Source organism: Prionailurus viverrinus, chromosome B1 (assembly GCF_022837055.1).
Source record: "Prionailurus viverrinus isolate Anna chromosome B1, UM_Priviv_1.0, whole genome shotgun sequence".
Lineage (NCBI taxonomy): Eukaryota > Metazoa > Chordata > Mammalia > Carnivora > Felidae > Prionailurus > Prionailurus viverrinus.
In genome coordinates this window covers 85,818,494-85,841,163 of record NC_062564.1, presented here as the reverse complement: position 1 = coordinate 85,841,163, position 22,670 = coordinate 85,818,494, and the positions used below count along the sequence as shown (strand labels likewise).

Here is a 22,670-nt window from a genome sequence, read left to right as displayed (position 1 = left end):
TCTGGACTAAGTATTGGGGGATGGGTAGGAGGGGAGGACACAGCGGTGACAAGTTTCACAGGGCTTAAATGTTGATGTCAGAGAGACAGAATAAAGATGTAAACATTAATTAACCAATTTGGGAGTATATTTAAATGAAGTGCTATCAAAACGGTAAAGTAATGCGGTACAGGAAGACCTGTACTGTGTGTGTGTGTGTGTGTGTGTGTGTGTGTGTGTGTGTGTGTAGAGGAATTAAGCCTACTTTAGCATTTATCTATTTATGTATTTTTGTGTTAAGCAGTCATTTAGTAAAAAATACATTATACCATCTTTCTGGATTTGGGGCAAGTTTGAAGTATTTGTCAACATATTAAACGTTGTATTTGGTTGTGATTTCTTTTCACATCTTTTTGGAGTACCGTTGACACAGGTTTATACATTATGTTATGTTCACAAGTGTAGTTGCCATCTGTCCCTACAGATACATTGATACATTGCTATTACAATATTACTGACTACATTCCTTACGCTGTGTCTTTTATTCCTGTGGCTTATTCATTCCATAACTGGAAGCCTCTATCTCCCACAAAAATACGGAACGCTTCATAAATTTGTGTGTCATCCATGCGATAGGCCATGCAAATCTTCTCTGTATCACTCCAATTTTAGTATATGTGCTGTCAAAGCAAGCCCAGATTTGCTTTAGCTTTTAGCTGGATGGTCAGGGAAGGCCTCTCTGAATATATGGCCTTTAAGTCTAAAGTCATATAATCTTGGAGCTTTCCAAATTGTGGTATATGTCCTAGTACAAGAGATAATTTTAGTTGGTATGGGGGCAACATTTTTTAAATAGAGGATTAGACATTTATTTTAGTGTGTATTAAAATATAATCATAGCATAAAAGAGTTCTATTCTCAAGGACGTTATTACCTAGGATGCAAAGTAGGAGCACTGTGGAACCGAGAATCCAGAATCACAGGCCTGGTGCTCAGGCATGCTCTCTTTTACCTCAGGGAGGGATGAGGGGTGGCTCAGAGAGTAATCAGAAGCGACTTTCCAAGGTCACCCAGCTACATGGTGTTGGATCCAGAAAGGGCATCCTTATCTCCTGGCTCCTCTGCTCAGTGGAGTGGCCTCAACTCACGGAGATTTTGCTCCTCAGGGGGTATTCAGCAATGCCTAAAGACATTTTGGTTGTCCCAGCTAGGGGGTTCTACTAGCATTTAGTGGGTGGATGTGATTAAATGTGTTATTAAACGGGAATGTTATTAAACATCCTACAAAGCACAAACAAAGAATTATCCAGTCCACAATGTCTATAGTGCTGAGGCCAAGAAACTTAGGTGCAGGGATGGTTCTAGAAGTTAACCATTCTTCTTTCTTCTTCTCACTTACTTACTGGTTAATAAACAATTAAAAAAAAAAAAAACTAAACCATCTGTGTCATTTACCTGGCAATATCCTATATTAGGATTTCGAAAAGCGTAAGCTGTTAAGACTCTCCGTAGAGCAGCAATGCCCATCTCGTTCTGGAAAGCTGGATGTTCTGGAAGGGAGCGGTGTAAATCCCTCTCGATCTCCTCCGTGGCGAGATTATACTTGCCCATGGACTTCTCCACTAGATCTTCATAGTACCCAGGGTGTGTGGCCTTCTCATTGATTGCACCTAGGAAATACCCAACAGATACAACGTCCAAAAGTGCAAGCCCTGCCCTCGGTCTGCAGACATGGCTTCCCAACTGAACCCCTTCACGTTCCTCACCGCTCCAAGGACACTTGCGAAATAACAATGACGTCCCACAGACGTGGGCTCAAAGAGCTCCCGAGGCAGGGGCTTGCAAGCGAAAAATCTGTGTTCCACAGAACTTCCAAGAACAATCCTGGGGAGCCACTTAGGGGAAGAGTAAGCCGAAGCCTCCCCGTCTCAGCCCTCCCTCAACCAGAGCAGCTTTGCTGGTACTTTATTGGGGTTTTCCTTAAGATTTCACTTGAAAAGGGAAGTTTTGTCTCTCAAAACGAGTCCACACGCTGCTTGCTGAAGAATAAGCGTTGAAGAGTCCAAACAGCCATACTGAAGAGTAGGAGGAGGTGCTACAGCACGTGGAGGGGTTTGGAGAAGTGCAGGGGGGTGGGTGGGGTGGGCATTCCTAGCAGTGAGCCACCCTCATGGGTGGGAGTTTCCCAGGTGGTTGGGATGAGGATGGAGAAATGAGTTGAGGATCACTGGTTTGAGATCCTTGCATTTTAAGATTCTTAAAGATAGAAAGCCCTATATGAGAATATCTAAATAAAAATCTACTTAAATACAACTTAGGTAATTATAAATTCCCTCTCTCTCTCTCTCTCTCTCTCTCTCTACACACACACACACACACACACACACACACACACACACATATATATGCACATGTTAAACACACATACACACACACTACAACACAGGACAGACTGATCTGTATTTCACTGATTAGAAATTAGAGCCCTTGGGGTGGCCTGGGCCTTGTCAATGACAGTCACCCGGGGAGACAGGCTTCCCACTCACACTTACCCTGGATAAGGCAGTCTGGTTGACAGCAACTTAACACTGGCTTTTGCTTTGTTCTCAAGGGAGATTTGCAAAGATATCTTACCCTCTGGCCTGCACTTCACTTCACTGGGTACACTGAGCCAGGTCCTGGTACAATGGCCCTGAGAGTCACAAGGAGCAGGGCGGTACCCAGGCAAGGCTCCCCTACCAGAAGCTGGGCTCTCCCCATGGGTGGGCTGGCTTCACATGCACCCCACCTCCAGGGAGCTGGATGGAAACAGGGGCTGCTGTCTACCCAACAGAGGCAGCAGGGAGCCCGCTCCACCCTCGGGCCTCCATCACCATTAAAGAAAACACTGGATCTAACTCTAGATGCATCTCTGCAACTGTGCTTGTGTACCACTGTGTACTGTTTCTTGGTGCTGACTTTGAGCTTTGTTTTCATCCAAAATGTGGCTGTAAGTAACTTCTGATTTGAACGAGGATGAAAAAGAAATTTTGTATTTACAATATCAACGATCTGAATCAAGTTGTCGAGGTGACTAGTTCACCAGACACAAGGAAGACAGAAAACCGGACAGGAAGGCTCTTCTTGGGCTGGATTTGTGTAATCAGAGATCATTTGACTCAAATTTGGATTTCTTTTTTTTTTCTTTTAATTTTTTTAACATTTATTTATTATTGAGAGACAGAGAGACACAGAGCATGAGCAGGGGAGGGGCCAAGAGATGGAGAGACACAGAATCTGAAGCAGGCTTCAGTCTCCGAGCTGTCAGCACAGAGCCCGACATGGGGCTCGAACCCACAAACCGCGAGATCATGACCTGAGCCAAAGTCGGATGCTTAACCGCTGAGCTACCCAGGCGCCCCTCAAATTTGGATTTCTAAATGAGGAGCTAAGGCTGGTCTACTGAAGGACAACGAAAAAGCCATATGAACGAGGGCAGAACAAATTAGTTTTACATGAAACACATAGAGCCAATTATTTTTCAGGATTCTATCCCCCAACTGCTGAGATGTTAATACATCTCATTACGGGCGATTACCATTTGTATTTACTTTTAGAAAGAGCTACAACCTGTTTGTTTGTTTAAGGCTGTCCTGTAAGTCTGGTAACTTTTCTTCTAATTTTAATGTTATTTTTAAAATAAAAGGTTTTGATAATGGCACTTGTGTCAGACCATCTTAGTTTCATATACAAATATTCAAATAAGCTTATTTAAAACAATTACATTTCAGGCCTCTAACCAGGTAAAGCACCTGATTTACAAAGACTGGTGACAACAAAAAAACGCCCTGGATGTTCATGACAGAACAGACCCCTAGATGCTTTCGGCTTGGAGGAAGGTATGACGGGCCTAGCTGAAGAACCTCTGGTCTCCAGCAGGGCTCAAAGGTCTGACCCCACAGGGCTGTGTTTGGGCAGGAGCCTGGAGGGGGACCCAAAGGTCCATGACAACCCCCTTCTGTCTTTCCTGGCATCTCCAGCTTGGAGTGTAAGTGTGACCTGGGTGGGCCTTCAGTTCTAGTGCACGTTCTGGCCTCCCCTTCACATCTCCATGTGATAACCAGCAAATGCAGGAGGTGGCAGAAACCAAGCACGAGGCTTTCTCATTCCTCCCTCTCCCCACCTTAATGAGGGCTCTGAGCATGTGCCACACTGACCCATTTTCAACGAAGTGGACACAGCTGGGAAAGGAACAAGGACTTCAAAAATCACAAAGAATCGTACTCTTACCCTTCAGGATCTCTCTTCTTCTAAATAGCATTAGTGAAGTGATGGAAGAGGTTATGCGGATTTGGGGGATGGGGGCTTCAATATCTGGACAGGTGTATATGCGTCCTGTGTTTTTATCGAGGGACTTCAACACTTTGGGAAGGAAAGGGGATGTAGTGCTGAACTGGAGGACTGCATATTTGAAAAGAGCCCAGGTGCATGAGGGAAGGCAGAAGGGGCGCGCTGAGGTCCTGCACACCCTGGGGCCAGTACGCCCCGCCCCCCACGCCTGTCCATACCTGACAGTAGCAGCCAGAGGTCCCCCCGCATGCTCTCCGGGATGCCCTTCAACACCAGCTCCCGGGTCTTTTCTGTGCGGTACATGCAGATCCCTTGCCCATACTCGGCAAAGTGAATCTTCCAAGCTTGCTCCTTCAAAAACTCTTTGGCCTGAAAGGGATAATGAAACATGACTACGTGCCAAAGCATGTCAGGGACAGACAGGAGAAGTTGGATGGAAGGTCAGAACATTTCCCCTGGTGAATGGAGTGGTTCTGTTCTGGACAGAACTCAGGAGAACAAAGAACTCAGATTCTCTGCAGTCCTTCCCTAATTTGACCCCTGAACCACAGCCTCTGGTCCTGCCTCGAAGCTTTCTAGACCAGAATCAGAATTCCACTTATGAAACAGGTCAGCAGAATGTGAATTGTCTTTATGGCTTTATGTGTACACCTCTGAGTGAAAGTGAGCTGACGTTTTTTAAACATGGGCTGAGAGATTACGTAGTTATTTGTTGGCTGACTTAAACACTCAAGACGAGATAAAAAACAAATGTTACCTATAACTCTACAACTCATCTCCTTCTTTGAAGAATCTGTTCTACAATCGAATGAGAGATTTAGATAAAAATCTGTTGTGCTTCTAGGAAAATGTTTCTTTATGGAAATATTTATCAGTTTACTTAGATTACAAATATTTTTAAATGTTATTGCTCTAATATAGAAAAGTTTCAGGCAAGGGCAGGAGGCACCCACCAACTTCGGGTTGAATTCCTCGGGGGACCGCCGCCGATACATGGTCATCAGGGTCTGCGTGGCTGTGGGAACGCTGTTGCCGTTCAGGTTGAACTGGCGCTCTCCATCGGCCTCGGAGCTCGTGCTTCTCTGAGGGCTGGAGGAGACAAGGCTGCTGGGCCGAGAATACACCTGCTGATGCAGAGAGGGACAGACAATGAAAGGGACAGACGTAGAAGCTACTTCTTCAGTGTCCTCTGTACAGACACCAACAGCTACATCATGGTTCCCAAAATGGTTCTTGCTGTGTGAAGACGCAGGAGGAAGGCAGCAAGCCAGCATTTTGGCGGGGATTATCAGGTTTGTGGGTCACAGAACACAGAGCTTCAGTGCTGAAAACACGTTTCATCTAATTTCCGATGCATTTTTGCAACAAACTGGTTGACCGCTAGCCTCTGATTAGCATGCAGGCAAAGCATGACGGGGCTAAATCAACTGCTTATTGACAGAGGGACCGCCTCCTCGTGCCCACACGAGCTCAGACCGGGTAGACTGGGGCAGGGATATTCCTTGTGAGGTCACCATCTTTACAATTATGTTTTAGCTGCCAATTTCCCTGGATGTTGGCCCAGGGCCTAATTCAAAAGGGACACAATAGGTATTTTTTATCAGAATAAAATCATCATCATGATGTTGCATTTCAGATTTGAGACTTTATTTAGTGACCTCTGTGCATTCCCGACAATGTCACTATATGGACCAGAGCCACTTGTTGTGTAAACAAGACACATCACTCAATGATTTCTTCAAGTATAAAATAGGCAGGTTAGACCAGATGATCTACAAGGCTCTGTCCAGCTCTGGGATCCCAAATACAGACTCCATGGGATTCAAATGAGTTATTGCTCAGATACTGCCCTGGGCATCAGGGGAGGAGCCTTATCTGAGCACAGCTGCAGAGCTTGCAGATCAAACAGAACAGATGAGGAAGGGAACATTCTGGGGCAGAGTAGGACGAAGGCAAATACCCTCAGGCGTCTCCCACAGACCTCGTCATCTGAACTGTTGTAGCTGCCTGCAAACTCTTTGTCCGAGTAGATTTTGGAGGTCGTCTGTTGCAGGAAATCAGAGATCCTCTGCACTAGAAAGTCTCTATCTTTCAAATTGGCAAATAGGAAGGTCATCCTGTTCCTGGTGCTGATGGATAAAGGGCTGGGGAGTACGCTGGAGCTGTCTGCCTTTTCCACAATTGTCACCTGAAAAGAAACATGAAACACGAAACAAAGCATTACTTTCCAGGGATCACCCAGCAGTAGCCTCCGAGCAGCACGAAACAAGGAACACAACACTTCATATTCTGGAGGAACCACCTGTATTTTACTGAGGCAGAATGAGAGTCTTTGACTCTGTTCCAGTAAAATAAAATAGCTCATAACAAATCAAACTGGAGCTCTTATCAGAAGCTGGAATTGTCTTGCTGGTCTTTCCAAATCAGCAGTTCTACACTGGGAGTGATTTTGTTATCTGGGAGACATTTGGCAACATCTAGAGGCATTTCCGGTTGCCACAGTGGAGGGTACCAGTGGCATCTAACAGGTAGAAGTCAGGGATGCCGCTAAACACCCTGCAGTGCACAGGGCAGCTGGCCCCCAACAGAGCTTGGCCCTTTCGACGCCGTGGGCCAGGCGTCGATAGGGCCAAGCTTTAGAAGACGTGTTGCAAAGAAACTCCTTGATTTTCATTAAAATTTAACGAAGCCATAAAGGAGCCGACTTCTGGCTGCTGCATCATCCATAAGAGACAGAAACAACCCGTGATACTTGTGCTTTTTTGCCAAGATTAATGTTGGGATGGCTTTCAAAATGCTGCCAACCTTTCAAACATCTCATTGGAATTCCAGAGCTTTGCATCCCTCCCCTCTTTCCACTTGAAACTTTTAAAGGCTCCATTCTGAACAGACACGATGTAAACAGCTTAACTGCAACCCTATCTGCCTGCACTGGCTGACTCTGTGTGTGTGTGCGCATGTGTGTGGTGAAATGAATCTACCACATCAGGAGACAAGTAGGAAAGAAGGACATCTGTTTTAGCTCTGAACTGAAGACACGCATTTGGTGCTTTATAATAGGATTTCCCTCACCTGGAAAGTAAGATAAATGCATTAAAATATTTTTCTTTAGGGGCACCTGGGTGGCTCAGTCAGTTAAGCGTCTGACTTTGGCTCAGGTCATGATCTCACAGTTCATGAGTTTGAGCCCTGCGTCAGGCTCTCTGCTGTCAACACAGAGCCTGCTTCGGATCCTTTGTCCTCCTCCACTCTGCCCCTTCCTTGCTCACATGCAGCATGCTCTCTCTCCCTCAAAAGTAAACATTAAAAATTTTTTTCTGGGGCACCTGGGTGGCTCAGTCAGTTAAGTATCCGACTTCGGCTCACATCATGATCTCATGGCTCGAGGGTTTGAGCCCTGCATCAGGCTCTGTGCAGACAGCTCAGAGACTGGAGCCTGCTTCGGATTCTGTGTCTCCCCCTCTCTCTCTGTCCCACCCCCACTCGGGCTCTCTCTCTCAAAAATAAACATTAATTTTTTTTTAAAACTATTTTTCTTTAGCACATTAGGGAAAAAGATTTCAAAGCGAGCCCTAGATAAATGGTTTATTTACAGCAGCTCTGACTATAATACTTAAAGTTCAATTTCGCTTCCCCTCTTCACTTCCACCTGTGAGCAGTCTAGACAGGTTCAACTGGAACTTCTTTATCAACATTTTCATGTTAAATACATTCTCCCCAAAGCAGAACTTTAAAATCTTTTCCCCCGTCAAGGCTAAGAAACCTGCTGCAGTTGCCTGAAAAGCTGCACCGCCCCAAGTGCAAAATGGGTACCACTCCAGGGAGGGAAAACTGCAGAACCTGACTTCTACTCTCAGATTTTATAAATACATATAGTTGGATATATACTTATATATTTTAAAGGAATCCCAAATACATGGAGTTGCACATAAAAATGTTTTTTTTTTTCCTAATGCAAAAAACCTGCAGAAATGGGAAAAACAATTTCTTTACCATGAGAAGGATTTTCCCATGGCACTTAAAACATGTTAAATCATACCTATTTTTAAAAGACCTATAAAAACTCCTTTTCTCATAAATTTTTTTCTGATTCTTTGGGTCACCAGATGTCTCAGACTAAATGACACATGCCAAGGGAAATAAAGGTTCAAGTTCCATACCTAAAACTAGATAGCCATGTGAATCTTGATGAGGTCAAAGTGGAAAGACCTTTAGCTAGATGAACACAGAAACAACCAGGAAGCTCCCACATAAAACATATGAATACTCACATGCACTACAAAATATTTTTTGCTGACAAATGATTTCTGGTAGAATCCTATCCCATAAGCTTTGTGACAAAAGAAAGGGTAACAGCTACATTTTAGTATTCTAGTTTAATGAGACACGTTTGTCTTACCAATTGGGTTATAAAATAGACTGGAATTTAATCAAAGCTTCATGTTTAATATATACTATTTGCAAGGTAATTTATAATTAAAAAAAGGGAGACTTCATCTGGAATCTCCATCTAATGAGGAACCTAATTGGTTCACTCTACCTTCCTGCTTTGCTGCCTCAGTCATTTCTTCAAAATCTGTAGTAACATGATTCCATGATTCTGTGTCGATTTGGTCTACCTTAAGTCTATATGTCAAATATATGTTAACAATATTCAGTCAATATTTTGGCTTATTTTTAAAAAATCAAATGGAACAGTAATTCCTAGTTTATACAATCCTAAAAGTTTCCATTTCAAGCAGGATGTAATGTTCCCATGGAGACTGCTGCTCATAGATCAGCTTAACTCAGTTCTGTCTGCTCAGACAGACCCCATGTATGTGGTAGAGGGTGGAGGGTAGGGGGCCCACGCCATCATTTTTCTGTCATTAAGGTTACCTAAAGGTAGTAAAAATTACATTAAGTCCTTTGCTTCTCCCACTAGTCGGGATTGGGGTCTATCATTATTCTATCTTGGAGATTCATCAGGTTAAGGGGAAGGTCACTGCTGTTTCATTGAGCTAGTTCTTTAAAGTTGCATCCACCAACCACAACGTGCTTTATTCCTCAATGCTACGTCCACTGTCGCTCCTCCTCCGATTTACCCTGAAATATAACTGAAGTATCTCTGCTCCACCACCTGTTAGGGAAAACAAGCAAGCAGAAGATGGGCTGAGAATATCAATCCCCATTCTCTCAGGTGCCCTGAACTCTCACTATTGTATTGTATATTGCACTGAAGGGTAAACAGAGCCAGCTGGAGGTGGTGAACAGGAGAGTGGACATATCGACAGCAGCTTATGACCTCCTCCACTGCACCCTCCTCTGGATAAACAGAGCGATGACTCCCTCAGATTCACAACTACACATCCTTAATCCTGGAATGGGTTTCTTGAAGAAAGAACCTGCTGGTGCAGGTAACTTGCTTGTAGGTAGTACTTGAGGAAGAAAATTAAGTTTAATGACAGTCTATGGCAAAGAAGGTACATTTACTGGGAAATGTTATGAAATCCATTCCAGGGCCAAGCATCAGTACTTGTTGAATTATCTGTCTCAGAATTGCCCCCACAACATATCCTGGCCTCAAAAAGTGTTATAATACCAGTTAGCTCATACTATGAGAAGGAGAACTAGATTTGACAACTGCCTAACATTTTGCATTCTTTTTGATCCACCAATTCAGCTTTTAGGAATTTATAATTCATACTTTAAGGAAAATTATACACATTATTGGGAGACAATGAAAACAATACAAGGGTCCAACCACAGGGAACTGAGCAAATAAGCTTTATACATACATTTAATGGAATAATATGCAGTTGTTAAAAATTACACTGTAAAAGAATATTTAATAATATGGGAAAAAGTTAATATATACTCAGTATTAAGGGAAATAGGTAAAAAACAAAAATTCCCTATGTTTTATGTCTTAATAATATAAATGACATATACACAGCAAAGTACAGAAAAAGCCTGGGAAGCCGTACAGCAGATTAACAGTGGCTATCTTTGATGGATGGAACTAAGGGTGAATTTTGTTTTCTTTTTGTATATACTTTCACAAATTTTCTGTGATAATAGTGAATTATGCTTTTTTAAAATGTTTTTTGGTTGTTTTTTTGTTACTGTTTTTATTTGTTTTTGAGAGAGAGAGAGAGAGAGAGAGAGAGCAAGCACGGGAGGGGCAGAGAGAGAGGGAGACACAGAATCCGAAGCAGGCTCCAGGTTCTGAGCTGTCAACACAGAGCCCGATGTGGGGCTCGAACTCACAGACCGGGAGATCATGACTTGAGCCGAAGTCAAACACTTAACTGACTGAGCCACCCAGGCATCCCATGAATTATTCTTAAAACAAGAAGAAAAAAAAAAACCCAGAAAATAAATCTGCTTACATAATTTTTTTTTTTTTTTTAAGAAAAGAAGGCAGAGGGAAACTTGAATCCTTTACTCCAGGGAATCTCAACAAAGGGTGAATCTTAATTATATAATCAAAGCTTCTAACCACCTTAACTTCTAGAAAAGCAACAGGGAGTGTTGAAGTTGTTACCAGGACAACTTTAAGCGTCTGACTTCGGCTCAGGTCATGATCTCACCGTCCGTGAGTTGGAGCCCCGCATCGGGCTCTGTGCTGACCACTCAGAACCTGGAGCCTGTTTCAGATTTTGTGTCTCCCTCTGTCTCTGCCCCTCCCCTGTTCATGCTCTGTCTCTCTCTGTCTCAAAAATAAATAAACGTTAAAAAAAAAATTAAAAAAAAAAAAAAAAAGACTGTAAGACTTCCAGCCTCCAACAGCCTAACATGGAGTTCCTTCTTAACTCCAAACCTCCTGGCAAGATTTCCATACAAGTACCAGAACAATCTACCTCCGTGAAGACATGATAGGACCCACCTCCTCCCCAGATACAGTAAGAATGTGTAGAGAGTAAGAATGCACAATGCCTTCATTGTGCATGAAGACCAGCCTGGGACTTTATTAAAATACAGATTCCTAAACCTGCAGAGATTCAGATGTAGGGCGGGTTCAGGAATCTGCCTCTGTGGCCAGCAACTGCGGAGATTCTACTGCGGGCAATTGACAGATCAATTGACAGACAAGAAGAACACTTGGCTTTCTGATTCACAATCTAGACAATCTAGAGTGTTTCCTTGTGACCAAGCTGCTCTCAGGCTGTGAGCAGGTTGTAGTAACTACATTTCATTCCTATATCTGATGCTTTGACATCCTGGGCCTTGCTAGCCCTGGGAGGACCATCTTCCCAGAGTTAGCAAGCTCCAAGGGATAATAAAAGACTCACCTGTAAGCAGGTCATTCCTGTGCAAACCAACCATCCAGAGCCCACACTTCCCACCCACCTCCTTTATTTAATTCAGCTCTCACACTCAAGGTCACTATCCCTGTCCTCATCACTGGGGGGGCCAGACACCAGATAACTAGGGACAACCCCTATGCCCCACAGCCTGCTGAAATTATTCCGATTAGCCAATCTTAAACCTGTTTACTCTGCCTTGCCTGTCTCTTCCCACGGAAATAACAGTAAAGGCTTTTTTTTTTTTTAAGTTTATTTATTTTGACAGAGAGAGAGAGAAAGAGTGACAGCAGGGGAGGGGCAAAGAAAAAGTGAGAATGGAGGCAAGGCAGAAAGAGAGAGGGAAAGAGAGAATCTCAAGCAGGCTCCACACTGTCAGTGCAGACCCCAATGCAGGGCTCTAATTCATGAATCTTGAGATCATGACCTGAAGCCAAAGTTGGACACTTCACCGATAGGGCCACCAGGCACCCTACAAGAAAGGCTCTTGCCCACATTTTCACGGCTCCCTCTGCCTGCGGACCAAGTGTGTGCTTCCCAACGTGCCCCCATGGCCTCTCCTAGAGGGACTGTGAGTCAACAAGCCATCTGATGTGTCTGGCCTCGTCACACCTGAATAATAATAGTGCAATCTCCATCTTAAAACTCTAGGCTGACTTTTCTAGGAAGAAAAGCTCTTACAGGTCACTGAGAGCAATGACAACACACAAAAGGGTGTGGCAGGTGCCACCAAAGACTTATGAGCATTCACCTATGGTTAAAAGCCAACGAAATGCTGGTAAAAACAACATTCCTGGTTCACACGGAAGAGTATTACAAATGCAGCTCCTAAGAGCTCTATTTCCTGCTGACACCTACCTCACGGAGTGGGATGATGAGGCTACACAGGTTCTCCTCCTTGCTGGTAAAGCAGATGTAATTTGTGGACACAAACATCTGCCCCAAAATGTGCATTTTGTTGAACGGAGTCCAGAGGGTGCAGTCTGTGTGGCCGTCTAGTTTTTCATCTTTCGGCAGTCGGAAAAGTGCACGGTATCTCTCACTCTTTGCCCTGGCATCAAGATCGCTGGAAGGCAGGAACAGTGTCACCTCACCCAAGAGCAAGGTTTCCGTTCCTTCTCAAGGACGTGTCAGTGGACGTTCCCCAGCCCATCTCTCCGCCCCTCGATCTCGCCAGACGTATCCCTACCTTCTTGGCTTTCTACTGGAGCTAACTCCAACCTATGACTCAAAAGTGTAATATAACTACTTTGATATATTTAGGTCCCTTGTGTAGTCGTTTTACAATCAATATCTATAAATGTTCAAGAATCTTAGGAAAACTAGGCCTGGATAGGAAATCCATTCTTTTTCCAAAGGAATACAATAAGGTCTAACAAGATTATTCCATTTGTATTTATCCAGAGCCACTTTCTGGGCTTTACCTTTTAAGAAAGACCTAATGAGAATGCAAACCAGCCTCATGAATCTGCTGGCTATCACTGTCTGACCTAAAAAGACAACAAAATTGCCTGAGACACAGGAACAACCCATCTCTCCGACAACCAGAGTTTCCAACCTCAGCTCGGTCCTCTTTGACTACAATCTTTTTTCCTTTTTCCTGCTCATCATGTCGGTCGGTGGTTCAAACCTCTCCTGTCAAACTTCTATGCCACCTCAACCTCTGGGTGGTGGAGTTTCTGGCTTCACACAGCAAAGAGGAGCTCCCCTCCTCCCATGCCCTCCTCCCTTCTACTTGCAAATTACCTCCATCCTCACCTATTCTTACTTCCTTTCCATTTCAGAGGGAGAGGCATCTGCACACACAAGCATCTTTTTCCAGGCCCTTTCAGATGTCACTATTAAAATAACTGGTTTTCTTACAGCTGTAGCTCTGTGCTCCCTCCTTCCCTGCAGCTACCCTCACCACAAACTCATCCCAGGCTATCCTATATTCAAATCTTTTACGTTCTATCAGAGCAACCCCCTCCTTTCCCATTGCATTTCTTGAAAAAGCAAGTCTATACTTGCCTAATTCCCGCTCCTTGCCTTCCATCTGCTATTCAATCCACCACAGTAACACCATTCACCCACAACCACTCGACTGAAACACGTTTCAAATCACCAGGCATCTTAATTGCAGTGATCTCTTGTCAGGTCCCAATTGCCAGCTATATGCCAGCAATTTCCAATTCCATATGTGTTACTGGACCAATCTCCAATGTGATGCTCTGCAGGCAACTCAACATGATCAAAACCGAGCTCTCCCATCCCTTAGACATGCTCTCCCTCTCTCATTCCCCATCTCGGTCCAGGACAATTCCATGCATACACTCACACTTGAGAGCACCGACTTTTTCCTTGCCTTCTCTCTAGCCCCACTCCCCCATCCAGACTTCCCGGCTTCTCTGCAGCCTCTCTTCATCCCATGACCTGCCACTTTCCAGATATTAATGGACTCACTTCCCTCTATGCTCTTCCCTTGTGATTCCTGCATCAGGTTATTCCCTCTGCCTGAAATATCCATCCTACTAAATCTACATAGGCAACTTCTACTACCTCCTGAGAGTCCACTCCAAGCAGCCTCCATTGAGGGCCTTTTCCACCACCCTGCCCCATCTCCCGGTGCGTGTGCCCATGGCACACCGCCCACAGGACCGGAAGAGTTCCTGTCACTTTGTGCCAAAGCTGGCTGTCTGCCTCACTCACTGAACTGTGACTGCTTCAGACAGTCTCTTTCAGTTCTGTATCGATACCCAGGAAAGTCTTGAGAACCCTTGAAGTGGTTAAGAAAAGGTTAAATTTCATAAAAGAATGTAAGGGTTTCTTTTTTCTACAGCGTGTAAGACTCTGTCTCTGTCACCTACCGTTTTAGAGCCGACACTTTTTTAGGAGACTTCTTTTTCAGTTTGGGCAGGGATCTATCTTGTTCAAATCCCTCGTTGTCTAAAAGTTGCCTCATGGCTATGTTGGCGAGCTGCTCCATTAACTTGAAAGTCTCATTGATGTTGAGAAATACAGAGAAGAAATGTTCGCTGGACCTCGTGCTCACTTTGATCACATCAGGGAGAAGCAGCGTGGCATTCTTCTCAAGCTGTGTGATGTCCACCCACCGGATTACCAGCTTGGCTGAGCACAGGGAACAAGGCTGATCAACACCTGGCTCCTTCAAAGCCCCTGGGGATCCTTCAGCCTCACAACCCAACCCCCAATCTCGGTGCACTCCTTTTCTTTGAGCTTGCATGCCTGTATTTAATACTATTTTGTTTGCTGAAGAGACAAACTCAAACCACATAAATTCTGAGTTCATAATCATTATGGATTTAAGTTCACGTCAACTGCATTAACTATAACTTTGGTGAATCTTTATTACTTAATAACCATTTTTGTTTACAAGTATTAGACAAAAATAATTGACTTCACTTGTTAAATAGTTAAAACACAGTGTTGACCCAGTCATAACTACAGACCTATTTTTGGCACTTTGATGTGGTTTATGAGTTCAGGGTGAACCTCAGCAGACTCTCCCAAGCTTCCCCCTGGAACTCTAGACAACTCACCTTCCCTTCCCATAAGGAAAGAGTAAAAGCAAAGGTGGTTAATACTGAGGTACATCCAACCCTGACGGGGGACCTTCCCCTTCCAGTAGCTACAAGAATAATAGTTGACGAGCTTCTCTTCCTCGGGCATCCCAAACAGCCTGTGGAATTTCACGATGGCTTCTTTAAACTTCTCCGTGTCATCATCTTCCTTCACATCGTTGATCTTGTTATACTCTGCAATGATGCCCTAAGCGAGGATAAAATAAAGCATGCAGCCAGTATTAATACGACTGGGGCTGCTTTTTTCTGTATGCTATAGATATTGGAGAGGAAAGAAGAGAACAATTTCTAATGCTAGAATTTTCTTTAAAATTGATCAATTATTTTCGAAGGCAACCCCCAAATTCTAAGCCAGTTACCAAGGAGCATCTGCGTACTAAAAGATTTTGAAATGACAATATAGATCTGCGTATCTGTTTGTTGGTGCTAATCATGTTATTAAGTTCACTTAGGATGAAGCCCATAGTTTTATTTTCCAAATGTGAAGATGTAAAGATTTTGCAAGTTCTACTGCTTTTCCTAGTTCACCATGATAGAGCCATCCCAAAGGTCAAGCTCTACTTTTCTCAAAGCTACTTCTACATGGAAAGAATAGAGATGGTTGGCTTTGATGGAGACCAGGGAAGATCCATTTTGAACTAAAGCTATTTTGGGGGTGAGCGGGCTTTGGTAGCGTGCTCTATTAGGGAACTTGAGACAACCATGAGGTGGCATGAGGGCACTGAACCTCTGGGTGGGAAGAAGTAGCCAGTTCAGAAGAAGGATGGAAAAACCTTTCCCAATTGGCAAATACACCTACAGCCTGTGTGACATTTCAAGTTATCAGTGCCTTTAGAGGGGGATCGAAAATTTTTATATAAGAAGAAATAAACGAATAAATAAATAAAAGTGACTGAATGGGAACCCACTAATAACTAGTAGCAGTCAGGTTCCTAGGCAATCCTGATGGCCAATAGACTGAGAGTAAGCTTGGAGACCCTCAAGTGGGCTAATACTTGCTCTTTCCTGGACCACTTAGCAGGGCTTGGACCTAAAGTCAGGATAAGGAGACTATTAGAAGGAAGTGATGTATAACAAACCAAATGATACCCTTTTTTTGAGTGGAAAAATATTCAAACTACATTATCCAAGATCTACTAAATACCACACTTTTAGAATGCTCATCTAAATTTATGAGATAATTTATGAGGCTACTGAATTGAGAAACAATACTCTGGAACACTCCAGGGCCTAATACACTAATGTCAACAGACCAAGCCTTGCCAAATAATTTCAAGAGTAAAGGTAATGGTCCCTATTAAGGTTCAACTCCCAACTTCCCCACCTTTAAGAAAAGAGAGGATCCAGAATGAAGAACCTCTCCTTAGTCTGCTATAATTTTTTAGCCAGGTGGACTGGATGATGGAACAAAGGGATGAATATCTCCTTCCTTTATTTTTTTAATTTAATGGACCTTACTAGAGATTATCAGTGTATTGGAATCCCTGTGTAATTTGCTTACTTTTCAACAATCTGGTTGTTTAAATGGTTTTGCAAAGTTAATAGGTCTTGTTTTAATTTTCTGTCTTTGATTGATTATGAGGTTGGACTTTTTTTTAATGTTTGCTAAGTTAATTTTCCTTTTTGTGAATTCTCTATCAGTGTCCTTTGCATATTTAAATTTATATTGGACCTCCCAAGTATTTGGATTATATGTGGAGCTGTTGCCTGGAATCAAGGCAACCAATTGTATGTTATGTAGAGCCTGTAGAACATAAAAGAAGGAGAGGGGCGCCTGGGTGGCTCAGTCGATTGAGCATCCGACTTTGGCTCAGGTCATGATCTCACAGCTCATGAGTTCAAGCCCTGCATCAGGCTCTGTGCTGACAGCTCAGAGCCTGGAGCCTGCTTCGGATTCTGTATCTCCCTCTCTCTCTGCCCCTAACCCACTCGCATTCTGTCTCTGTCTTAAAAACTATAAGAAACCTTATATGAACACAAGTGTTCACTGCATTATATTACTGTTTGTGTCTGTTCCCCTTGGCCTAGAAGCTAGGGAGACTTCTAGAAAGAGAGGAATTGTAAGGTCAATAGTGGGCTGATATGCCATTATTAAAACAACAACTAAAAATTATATAACAATACCAGTCAAGGAAACAAAGACATGATACAAAACTGTATAGTACGGTAAGACTACTATTATGATAAAATGCACTCCAGAAATCTAGAAAGAAATACACTCTATGGGTTTGGATTATGGCTGCCTCTGTAGTTAATTATTATATTTATAATTTATAAAAGTTAATTAAATCTCAAAATAAATAAATTTGTTGGTTCCCTTCATTACTGGACAACTGGGAATGCTTAAACCATTCATTTGCACATGAATGACATTCTTTCACACATAATTGCATTAATAGCAATTCCTTCTTCATAATTGGTTTCAGGGGAATTAAATGTGACATTTTGGGTGTAATAAAAACAGTGAGAAGAACAGCTATTTGACATAATTGGTTCTTGTTTTATTTTTTGTTTTTCACGTTTGTTTTTGTTTTCCTCCTGGCTATTGTCACTTCTAAGTTTCAGTTTCCTCCTCTAGCTCTTTATTTGTATCTATCATCCAAAGACACGCCATCTGAGGGAGGACTAGGAAATTGTAAGGGAGAACCTCAGTAGTGGCTCCTGGATGGGAAAGAGGCCTCACGCCCTTTCTGGCACCAGTCGCTGCCCCCTATGACGCGGTCAAATGAGGAAACTCACACTCTCTCCATTTACATTACTTCCCAGAAGGTCAGTACGTGACTCAGAAATGAAATGAAGAAGTTATAAAATCAGATGGGTTTTATCAGTAACACAACTCTCCATTACTCAGGAACCCCTTTTTTGTTTGGAAGCTCTCACCTCCTCCCAGGAGGTGAACTGAACCTTTCCAATGTCCTCCTTGCTCTCATTTTTACCCTCTTCATTACGTGTCTAGTCTCTTTAATTACAACAGAGTAGAAATGAACTGAAATCAGCCGTCTTGAAGCAGTGATAAATATCCATCTTGAGGGGCAAAGGGAGGGAGAAAGGGAGAGGGTGATGAGTTGTATGTGTTTTTGTGCTACTTAGCCCTCTCTAATTTTATGTGGTCCAGGTAAAATTCAGTTCTCTCCTTCCACAACATTAGACCCTAAATAGCAATGAAATTCCACTTCTTTTTCAGATTATGAAATTACTACTTGCTCATGTAAAAGTTCAGTGAAGGAGAAGAAATCAAACAGAAATTGACCACCTGTGGAATTTTAATGAGAAGCAAACTATCAGATCACTTCCTAGAATTCTTCCTTAATCGGCGTATAAAGAAAGGCTTTCTAACTACGACTAAAAATCTGGAAAGAATTTCTAATCTCGACTAAATAAAACATTTAAGCGTCCCATGGCAAAAACTATCATGAGCAAAGTCAAAAGACAAATGACAAATTCAGAGAAAATATCACCGACAAAAGACTAATGGCTTTTATAAAAAAGAACTTTTAAAAATTAAAGAAAAATAAGACCAAAGTCCCATAGAAAAATAGGCAAAAGACACCAGCAGACAATCTATAGCTATATAAAAATGGCCATTAAATACCTGAGATGTTCAACTTCACTTATAAGTGAGGTAAATACAAATTAAAACAACACTAAAATATTTTTCTCCCATCAGATTGACAAAAACTCAAAAGCTTGATAATCTACCTGTGGGTGGATTATCCTGTGGGGAAACAGGCATTCCCCTACAAGCCAATGGGAATGTAAAAGGTGACAATTTCTGTAGTGGGGGGAGGGGGCATTTGGTAATATTCAGCATTTTCTACATGCATTTTCTATTCTACCAGTTTATCTTAAAGATACATCCCTACAATACAAAAATACACATGCATATATACATACATGTTTATTACTATATGCATGAAGTATAATTCATGCATATACTGTATATTTGTGTGTATGTGTGTATATGTAGACAGATAAGTATAATTATAAAATATCGTAAACCACTTAAATGTTCAAGCATAAGAGAGTGCTGAGTTCTCTATGGTATGTACACACGTAATATGCACCCATTAAAAAGAATTAGGCACTAAATGCAACATGGGAACCTGGATTGGATCATGGAATAAAAAAGGACATGAAATGACAAAACTGGTAAAATCCAAATTAAGCCTTTAGTTAGCAATATTGCATTAATGTTAATTTCTTAGTTTTGATAAATATACTATGGTTATAGAAGATATTAATATTAATGGAAGCTGAGTGGTAGGCTCTATGGGAATTCTCTGTCCTATCTTTACAGTTCTTCTGTAAATCTAAAAATTAATAATATTTCAACATAAAAACCAAACTATCAAAATGTTTTTTAAATAACAAATAATCACACACAACATGTGGATACTCTCTATGAACTGATATGAGGTGTTACCCAAGAGTTACTGACTGAAAAGGGCAAATGCAGAGGAGCATATATACATGAAGGCTTATGTGTAAGAATTAAAGAGAAATTAAAAAACAAAACAAAACATATACCAGCCTCTTTTCACAAAAAGAAACACAGGAAGCATAGGCCCGATAACAATGAGGTTGGTTAATTGCAAGGGGTTGGGGAGAACAGGATAGCAAGACTGCAGAAGGGAGTAACATTTTGAGGAATTTAAACTTTCGGAAGTATGTTAAAATTTTCTGCATGCAAAAAATAATATTAAACTATGTGGGAAAGGAGATAGGGCCTGAAACTGAAAGCAAACGGAAACAAATGGCTGATTCCAGGACTGGGACGGAGAAAGTGCAGAGGAGTCTAGGACATCCTGCTATAGCAGAAGTAAAGAAGTGCTCAAAAAAGCAACAGGGACATGTCACAAGGACAAAGGAGGCAATCTGTAGGTGTTTCCTCTAGCTAAACCTGGGATAGTGTGGGTACCAAAATAATTAAGCCCAGTAATGAAACATTAACAACCGAAAAACAGGAATCCATGAGTCGATACCAAAACAAATAGAAAAATAAATGACGAGAGAGCCCTTGCTTATAGTAGAATAGCATTCTTATAGAGAATGCTGGAGTTGGAAAATTATCAGTTTGTAAAAACATCACAGCAAAGATTGGTTCAGACAAAAAAAAATCGTCAAGGGATGATTCCTCACTAAATCATGGGGAAATTTTGATAAGGAATAGGATATTTGTGTAGCCTTAAAATGTTTTCCTACAGAAAAGTCCAAATTGTTTATTATTTGAAGAGGCAAAATTAGTAACTCTACAGTGGAGAAACTGGGTAGGTAACACCTGGCTGGGGTTATATCGCCCAACGAGGGGAGATGGGTATCATGTGTCCCCAGAACTGATACTCTTAAAAGCACATAAGATCACTTATGAAGTGTTCCACCTGGGAATACATAATCAGAATCAAATCATAGGAAATATCAGACAAAACCCAAAATGAAAAAATCCCATTAAAAAAAACCAGAACTTATACTTAAAATCATGAATGTCATAAAAGACAGAGAAAGGCTATAGAAATGTTCAGATTGAAGAAGACAACAGACGAAAACCAACTCAACAGCTTCCTAAGCTAGATCTTGTGCTGGACTGAAAAGAAAAAAATGTTGTACATTGGGTCAATTAACAAAATTGGAATATGTGCCAAATATTAAGGTATGATGTGAATGTTAAATTTATTGTGGGTGATAACTGCAGTGTTATTATTCAATAGAACATTCTTAGAAATACACAGTGAGGCACTTGGAGGAAATTCCTCTCAAATAGAAAGTAAATGAGCACTCACACGATACTGTAGCCGGGTATAATGTTAACAACAGGAGAATATGCAGATGGTCTACAGGTATGGCTTTACACAATTCTTATTTTTACAACTTTTCCGTAAGTTTGAAATTATTTCCAATTAAAAGTTAAAACTAAACAAAACAGACAACCCACTACCTGTATTTTTCCTCTCACAAAAGTGGTGATATCATTCTCGTTTTCAAAGATGGAGAGTGTCTGCAGCAGATTCTGCTCAAGCCATTCCCAGTGTTCGGTGATTTCTTTTCTGGAACCACCTGTACGAATGTAAAGATGATAACAGAATTTTCGGAATTTAAAAGATATGTAAACGGGCTCAATTCATCAATATGCAATGTCACTAAAGGAGACAGCTGCATTTAACTGCTTTCTCCTCTTCAGAGGAGAAGCAGAGGACAAATAGCGATGTGAAAACCCAAGAGCAAGTACTGTGTTATAGTCAAGTCTGACCAGGTGAGTTCAGACACTTTTTGCACACTGTTTCCACGTAGAAGGTAGCAGCATCTCTCCCGTTCACTTTTATGGATTGGGACTTGAGCACTATCTTCCATTTTTCTCCCTCCTAGAACCTGCACGTCACAGAGTAACGTAGATCTTGCTAGGAGACTAGGTTACTTTTGTTAAGCTGCAATAATGAGAGCTTTGGTATGCCACTGGAGGTCTGATGTAACCACCTCCTATAATGGGCAAAAATTATCCCCACTCACTTCAATTATGAATGAGATGTGAAAATGGACTATCGCTAGGGAACAGCCGCCTGGCTCTCACGGGCACAGCTGCCTTGAAATGTAATGGGATGAGGTCATCCTCACAGCCTCCGACCAAGTCTCTACACTCGGGTAGGGAATAAGAAGCATAAGTCACCTCGCCTGGCAACCTCCACATTTAAACAATCCTAGCCTGTAGCCTATGTAACAGGCACTTCTCTGCTCACAACTGCAGGGCATAACACAGAGGCCGTCAGGATGTGGCTGTAAACACTGGACTAAATCCCCTCCCCTTTTATTCTTGCCCTGGGATTGTTAACGATCTTGCAGAAAAACAATGTTTTATAAATCATTCATATGCCATATATGTAAATTGTATGCACTGCTCATTCCAGAATTAAGGAATGATTTTGTGACTCCACTGATCCAACCTCCTGGCATCTCTTTCAATTTCCAAGCTTCCTTTTATGTGATTTCTTAATAGTGTCTTCCCTCTTTATTCTCTGTCACCAGTAACTCAAGGTATCTCAGAATCTCATTCTGACTCCTGACAAGGAAGGGAGACACGGATGCGCCTACAATGATACCAGAACTGTAGGAGGAAAACTAAAATCTCTTTGAGAATGAGGTAGGCTTGAGAGGTTTCAGACCCACTATTTAAGGAGAGGCAAAACAAAACAAAACCCAAGTTCATTTTCTTTTACTTTAAACACCAAAACTGCCTTCACAGAATGCTGACGTAGAGGGTGAAAAGCAGATTTCTTAGTGGAGAGGCAGTCCTGTGAAAACATGAGAGAACAGATTATAGCTCCCTGTGGGCATTTTCCCTGGCTCACTCGTTTGGGGTCATAGTCAACCACATGCGAGGGCAATTGATGATTCTGTACTATGTCGTTATGGCGAGAGCTAGAACTCAGAACACCTGGGCCCCCCTCCCTCTGCCACTGGCTGGTTGGATCACTTTAGACAGTCTGTTTAATCTGTGAAATGGAGA

At 42.1% G+C, this 22,670-nt stretch overlaps 1 protein-coding gene and 1 non-coding gene across 5 annotated transcripts in view; both read right to left on the bottom strand.

Annotated features, from left to right (window-relative positions):
- The window catches only part of TBC1D9 (TBC1 domain family member 9), a 114,433-nt gene that overhangs the window by 30,891 nt on the left and 60,872 nt on the right, over window positions 1–22,670 (bottom strand). For 2 of the 4 annotated variants that reach the window (XM_047855435.1, XM_047855437.1), the window contains exons 3-10: window positions 21,108–21,226; window positions 15,134–15,362; window positions 14,441–14,702; window positions 12,453–12,660; window positions 6,290–6,496; window positions 5,262–5,435; window positions 4,527–4,677; window positions 1,435–1,649 (exon numbers count right to left, since the gene is read on the bottom strand). In XM_047855435.1, coding sequence (XP_047711391.1) covers window positions 1,435–1,649; window positions 4,527–4,677; window positions 5,262–5,435; window positions 6,290–6,496; window positions 12,453–12,660; window positions 14,441–14,702; window positions 15,134–15,362; window positions 21,108–21,226 — 1,565 coding nt within the window. The remainder of the gene's footprint in view (window positions 1–1,434; window positions 1,650–4,526; window positions 4,678–5,261; window positions 5,436–6,289; window positions 6,497–12,452; window positions 12,661–14,440; window positions 14,703–15,133; window positions 15,363–21,107; window positions 21,227–22,670) is intronic. The other 2 variants (XM_047855436.1, XM_047855438.1) reach the window with 1 other exon arrangement.
- LOC125165022 (U6 spliceosomal RNA) lies at window positions 570–671 on the bottom strand. The gene has a single exon (XR_007151930.1). It is a non-coding gene; the product is annotated as a U6 spliceosomal RNA (small nuclear RNA).